General features: G+C 36.6%; 1 protein-coding gene across 34 annotated transcripts in view; it reads right to left on the bottom strand.

The window, feature by feature from the left end:
* Positions 1–7,170, bottom strand: part of dlg2 (discs, large homolog 2 (Drosophila)) — a 212,174-nt gene that overhangs the window by 67,777 nt on the left and 137,227 nt on the right. For all 34 annotated transcript variants that reach the window (XR_001634554.1, XM_016490317.1, XM_016490320.1 and 31 more), the window contains one exon: positions 2,938–2,991. Coding sequence is in view for 33 of the 34 variants with exons in the window: in XM_016490317.1 (XP_016345803.1) it covers positions 2,938–2,991 (54 nt within the window). In the remaining variant the exon portion in view is untranslated. The remainder of the gene's footprint in view (positions 1–2,937; positions 2,992–7,170) is intronic.

The raw sequence follows: 7,170 nt of genomic DNA, 5'->3' as shown, positions 1-7,170 counted from the left end.
TCCCAGGAAACAGTCCTCGTCCTCCATAAAATGCGCTGCACACATCTGAATATTTGGGTTGAACTGTTCCCGGAACAGTGTTGTAAATACAACTTAGTCACTGATTTCTAGTTGTGTCCTCTTTTGGAAGGCCAAACAAAGTAGTTTCGCTTTCATAACAAAACACAAAGAGTCTCCACAACATGGCAGCGGTGGCAGCAACAATACTACAGCGAGAATCAAAGTTACACCTTCTTTCTTTGCGTGAACATTTGGGCGGCGTTATGCAAATCTTCCCACAACGTGACGTAGACATGTGGGGGCATGTTAGAACGAGCCGTTTTAGGTAGGCGTGGTTGACTCTTAACTTTTATAAAGATTATCTCTTTGGATTTGAGACTTTAGTCTTTGCAACTTTACAGATCTTCTTTATGCACCAAGAGCTTGTAACGCTCCAAAGAGAAAGGAAAAATTGAAATCGCATCATATGACCCCTTTAAAAAAAAAAACGTATTAACTTTTAAATGGTAGTGTACCATTAGTGTGTATGTAGTGTATGTCTATTATAAACGCTGCCTTAGATTTTGCTCAAAATAAGGTATCTTAGAAACGGTATCTTACACATAACTACTCATCTTTATACCAATATCCTACGCTATATTTTCACAACCTTTTTGGAAAGACTGTTTATTTCGACAGCTTTGCAACCTAGCCTACTGAATGTTTCTTTTGCATCAAATTAAATATGGAATCTTCTCTGACTAAGGTCTACTGCACTCCTTTATGTACCTTATTACATCTGACAGCTTCACACACTCTTGCATTTCTTCAACATCTTTCAGAAGCATCAACAGATGGAGACATTTCTCATTTTTTTCATCACTCCAAAGAAAAATCTGTCTTTTAAGCTTGATTTTCAACTAGCCTTGACAATTCCTTGATAAACAGCACAAAGCCCACGTAACATTTAACCTAAGGCAAATCTACACTATAGCAACCAAGGTTCCTTTTAATAAAGTGAACAGATGATACTGTGCAGGATGAGTGAATGTGTGTGTGTGTGGGATAAATGTATCGCATGAATACATGCATAATGAGCTTGATTTGGTCCTTTCCCACTGGCTTTACTGCAGCACCTCTCTCTTTTGTCTCTGGAGTCATGTCGAGTCTTTTTATCTCCACAAAGATTACTTGATAACTATCTTACAAGGTGATGAATTTGTATGAGTGTATACGATGTGTGGTCCACCCCTAAATAAAATCGTCACAGATTGTAAACAGATTGTATGAAAACAAAACTCACAAAACTCAGATAGATTGAAGATTAAATATGTAAATCTAAAACACAGCATATGGTAAATCCCAGTGAAGTCATATCAAACATTTTAGGTTTACAGCACACTAAATACTGTAGTAATGACTTTTCTCAAGTTCTCAGCGAAAAAAAAAAAAAAGGTCAGTGAATCTGTTCTACTTTAGAGATTTGTATTTTGGGAGCACAGAACACACGCACACAGTGTGGTTATAGGCTAAACTCAGAGTGAACACCTGCTTTACTGGAGTAATCCATCAGTTTTCTTTTCCCAGAACTCCATCTTCTCTTGCTTGTTCTCTTGTATTAGGATATTAGGAGAAGGTCTATCAGAGACAGATTGCTGCTTAAAGCAGCTCATAATCATCGTAATCTCACACATACTCCAACACATGCCCACAGTGGGCTTTAATCTGAGAACAGCAGGGAAAAGAAGGGAGAAAAGCAATTAAACCGTCTTAACAGCATTAGGTGTGTTGCTGGAAACTGGATGTCATGGTCGATCTCGCGTTATTGACGGAATTACGGCGCTTTGACTAAAACATGGCGCATCCACAGTGATCTGGATATGCCTTGATGTTAATATTTCATTACTGAGATGCAGGCAGAGAAACAAGAAATAAATGAAATTATCCTCAGTGAACGTGAAGGGTGTGTGTAAGAGGCATGTTCAACGGAGGAGATTCTTCTAATGAAACAGAGCAATAGAGAGGTATTTTCCCTGATGTAACAGAGGAAGAGACCTTTTAAATCGTCACTTAATCTCATTGCCGTTTAGGAGAAACAACTGAGTGGTTAAAATGATCTTATTTGTGATTTATCTTTCCTATGGGCTGAACAAACAAGTTGAAGCAGAACAAAAAATAATGTTTTGGGTTGTTCTTAAATGGCTGGCCATTTCTGTACGTGGTCAAATGACTTCATTGCAAAAACAGGAAAAAACACAGACGATTATTTTGGAGTTTGCAGGAGACAGACAAAACCTGACTGAAGGTCAAGCTGTGTTGTTAGTGTGTCTGCGTCTGCGAACTCTATGCACTTCGTGCCGAGTGCTTATCGCTTTGTGTTGGTGTCTGATTCAACACTGCTCTCCCCCTCTGTGTTCTTTCGTTCACTTCAATCATCTGTTCTGTCATATGCTCAAATTGTGATGTTTCTTCTGCATTTATCTACCTCCTTCACTCTGATCTAAAACATACAAACAGGCAGCGACTTCCAAAGGCAGCATACTAACTGAAATGGCATCTCATAATTAACTGATCTGGAATGCTCTACATAGGTACCAAGCAAAATATGTTTATTTGATCCAATTCCTGTTTTAAACCATTCATCAAATCTCTCTCATATGCTCCACCAAAAAAACAGTTGACTCCATACATGAATATTTCAAACCCCTAAAAGAAAAGCCTGTGCTAATCTAAACCCGCTGATAATCAGTGGCCTCCTTATCTGGTTGATTTATGAAAAGCCATCATTCATTATTTTGAATTCATTAAATTAAATTTATGAAAAGCAAAAAAGGATGTCAAACTCATTCGCCACTCAGTCTATGTGGGCACTGATCTGATCGAGTGGGTGATCTGCAATGTCACAGCAGTGCATAATGTCATGAACATGCAATAAATAAATGAAGAATCAAAACTCACATATGGTACAGATTCCAAAGTGTCCGTGTTGACAATAATTGGGGCAGGACTTGCCTGTGAAAAGAGAGAAAGGGAGGGCGAGAGGGATGGACGGAGAGGAAAACAGAAAGAGATAAAGATCAGAGTGGATTGGATTGGAGATGCGTGAACTGGCCCAGATTTTAATAAGGGATACAGCAGCGCATGATGGGCACCGCTGAGCTCACAGATGCCATGATGAAGAACACAACTTCAAAACGACAGTTGACAGCAAAACACTGAAATGGAACACAACGTATTTACAGCACACACACACACAGATCGATTAGATGAAGGATGAAAAACACAGCATCATTTAGGAGTATGATCATTGCTGTAAAAAAAAAGTTCTTATGAATGTTGAAATATGTCTCTCCCTGTTTCTCTCTGGTGCTATTTTGTTAGCATCTGATGACAACACAAAGTCATTAATTTCTCCCACACAGCAGCGAGGCCAGACATCTCGGTAGGTGGAGGTAATTTTATTGAGTGTTGTGAAGTGTAACCCCTTCATTAGCCTTTATTAGAAAATATTAGCTAATTTTACACAGCATAATGTACAGCTGCACAATTCAATGTGCAATAACTGCATACTTAAGCTAAATTTGACCTTTATATAAGAAATATGATGATACGCAGACACAATTTTTATAATTAAAAACTATTATTATTTGAATGGGTAAATATGCAGTCAATTTGGGTGGACCTTAAATGACCTCAAATATGAACCATATGAACCAAATTCAGATATAAGTGACAAAGACACAAAAGTGACAAAGACATTTGTAATGTTACAAAAGATTTCTATTACAATAAATGCTGTTCTTTTGAACGTTCTATTCATCAAAGAATCCTGATAAAAAAAATCTGTATCAGGGTTAATATGGTTAAATATTAAGCAGAACAACTGTTTCATCATTGATATTAATAAAATAATGTTTCTTGAGCACCAAATCAGCATTTTAGAATGATTTCTGAAGGATCATGTGACACTGAAGACTGGAGAAATGGCTGCTGAAAATTCAACTTTGTCACAATAGGAATACATATTTTAATATATAATAAAAAATAAAACAAATTCTAAACATTTGGATGTACTAATATTTCACATTTTAAAGGTTTTTACACCAAACAGTTCGTCATATGCTTTGCCTGCACAACTGAATGTCTTTTTACATTTTTTCTATTGTTTATTTTTATTTATTTAATGACAAAGTTACAGAGGAAAGGGACTAGTCTCAGAAAGCACTCGAGCCTGCATCATTTGCATTAGTCCCACAGTTCATCAAAGCAGCACATGCTCAACTAATGGCAGGGCTTTCTGTTTACTGACCAATGGCAGACCTGTGTTTAGGAACCCTAATTGAAAACAAGTCATTATTTTTGTAATTCTGTTTGTTGCCACTAGAGGCACACAACATTTAACAAGTAATGAAAGGTGGGCTAGCACACAACACAAACTCATTCAGCTGGAGGCTGTGAGGCTTATCACAGACGCATTAGCATTCAGAGATGACCTACTACACAAATCCCCAGGGAGATGCAGCCGGCGACTAAAGATCGATCGACAGCAGAGATTGAAGTCTCTAATTACATTAATACATCTCCCGCCTTGAGATCTATAGCCTCAGTCACTGAGGGGTCGGAGAACCACAGAGATATGTTGGAAAGCACATGGCAAAAACCTCATTAAAAGCTTTGCCACTGAGATTTGAGATGCAAACATTTTGTGTTTGTTTGAACCTTGTAAAGACTGACATATGATCTACAGGGAACGGTCAAAGTGATGCAAGTATGCTGACATATTATGTGTGTTGTGTTCGACTTGAAGCAGCACTCCGCAAACCGATCGGTGTTAGACATCAAAGTAACGTGAGAACGATTCCGAAGCATCTGCTCTCTATAGCTCTCACGGTACTTTGATGTCATACACCAACCGGTCTGCACAGCGCTGCTTCAAGTCGAAAGCAAGTATGAAAACAGGAAAACAAAGTCAAAACCTGGATATTTTAGGCAATATAGAAATCCTGGCCAGGAAGTGTCTGGGAAAAAGAACACTTATGGTCACCCAACATTTACTAAAAGCCCGTTTACTTGCTAAAAAAAGTATAAACTATCAATCAGATGACAGAAGGCATGTAGTAGATTGTTTTGATCATGTTCATAATTTAGAGGCCTTTGCATATCAAATATTATACAGTAGGCTTTATAGGGTTAAGTACACACTGCGGGCATCTCCCACACAAGGTGTTTTTGTAATGAATGACATGGTGGGATCAATAACAGAAATGTGCCATCTAGCTGGAGCTATTATCTACTGATGAGGTCCATCACGGCGTGGCAGACAAACATTAAAGAGATAAAAGAGATAATTGCAGCGTTATCTCAAAATATGACAGTTTAATGGTCCGAAATAAAAAGCAAACAGAACGTAATTGAGCAAAAGCGAAGTTTAATGTCTCCCTGGATGACAAAGAGCAATATTGGCCATTTCAGAAAGTGAGTCATAAAGAGGGCATCCTCTGAGACACATACACTCAGAAAGATGACTCCAATTTTCAACTAGGATGACACTGCGAAACTACTAGTCATAAATGTGAAGACAGCTCTTGCATATTACAGATTTCGATTTCTATTAAATTATCATGAATATTATGTTGATATTCTGAGCTATATAATGCTAAAGCCATATTTTAATTTGAATCTGTCTTTGTTAAAACATTACATGCTCCCGAGGTGGTATAATAAATAAATACAACTACATTCATCAATATGCAAATGATATGCAGATTTATTTTAGATTAACATCAGACACCCACAAGTTCATCAGCACTCTGTCTGACAGTATGTTATTAACTCTATGGATGTGGGTGTCTATTAACTTTTCTGCAGAGATAAATATAAAAACCTTGACTGATTATCACTGAAGAGCAAAGATGACATCAAGAAATGATGAGTCATTTTATCTTTATGAGGTTTTGGAGTATTTGGTGACCTCACAATGAAACTGAATATGGTTCAGAATAATTTAAGATAGTGATAGGTAGTAGTTATTATGTTCTTTCAGCAAGTAATCATTACAAAATAGCACCGTGGTGCTATCATTGTACAATGATATATATATATATATATATATATATATATACACACACACACCATCTATTGTCTACTTTGTATGTTGTGCATTTTTTAAATATTTTTTGTATATTGTTATTTGCTATTTACTTATCCTATTTTTATTCTTTTTATTATCTGTCTTGTCTTGTCACTGTCATTCTTTTTGTGCTGTGGAAGCTTCTGTCACCAAAACAAATTCCTCTTATGTGTAAACATTAGGGATGGAAAAGCTCTTTCTTTCTGATTCTGATAATAATAAGAAATGTTTCTTAAACAGCAAATCAGCATATTACAATGCAGATTTATTTTCATAGCCACCTTTTCCCATGTTTACCAAGGGTGCCAATATTAGTGGAGGGCACGTATACACACACACAACTCCACTGACCTCTATATATATATATATATATATATATATATATATATAAATGTAAATTATTATTATTACAATTAGTATATTATTGTTGCTTTTGTTAAAATAATCAAAAGATGGTCGCAAGATAAATATTCAGATTTTTCCCCCCAGTAGTCTGTTTTATTCAAACAATTATGAACATTTTTGCATTTAGATACAGAAGAACTTTGCCTGCTGAATATTAAAAACAAATGAACAAACAAAAAATCTGGATCTCCGTGTCTGCCATGCAAATCAACTGTTCCTGCTTATTCCCAGACTGCATCTCTTCTCTCCACTTTCCGTGCATCGGGTTAAAAAGTGTGTATCGGCTACAAGTCGGCATTTGTATCGCGATGCATTGTTTCTAACATATTTGCATCAGTAAAAATTAAAGTCCATAAACCTTACTTGAAATAACCTAACAAATAAATCGGGGCTAAAGCGGTTCCATAAATTACTGTTACTGTTAAATTACAATTTCACTAATTTGTGCACACTTATTCTTAAGCAGCCCTTAATGTCGATCATGGATCAAATCGATCCACCACGGCAAACAGCGAAATAATTTGTGCTGTTTAATGCATTTGAGAGTGTTTTCCTCAGTGAATAACTGACATGTCACAGGTATATTTTTCATCTGTAAATATTAGAAAGTCATGCAAATATATCCATTTTGCTGTCAAGAGTGGGCGAGGCTTCCG

The sequence above is a fragment of the Sinocyclocheilus anshuiensis genome, unplaced genomic scaffold, assembly GCF_001515605.1.
Source record: "Sinocyclocheilus anshuiensis isolate Anshui unplaced genomic scaffold, SAMN03320099.WGS_v1.1 scaffold186, whole genome shotgun sequence".
Classification (NCBI taxonomy): Eukaryota; Metazoa; Chordata; class Actinopteri; order Cypriniformes; family Cyprinidae; genus Sinocyclocheilus; species Sinocyclocheilus anshuiensis.
Note: the sequence above shows the minus strand (reverse complement) of the source record. Positions and strands in the feature narration are given on the sequence as shown.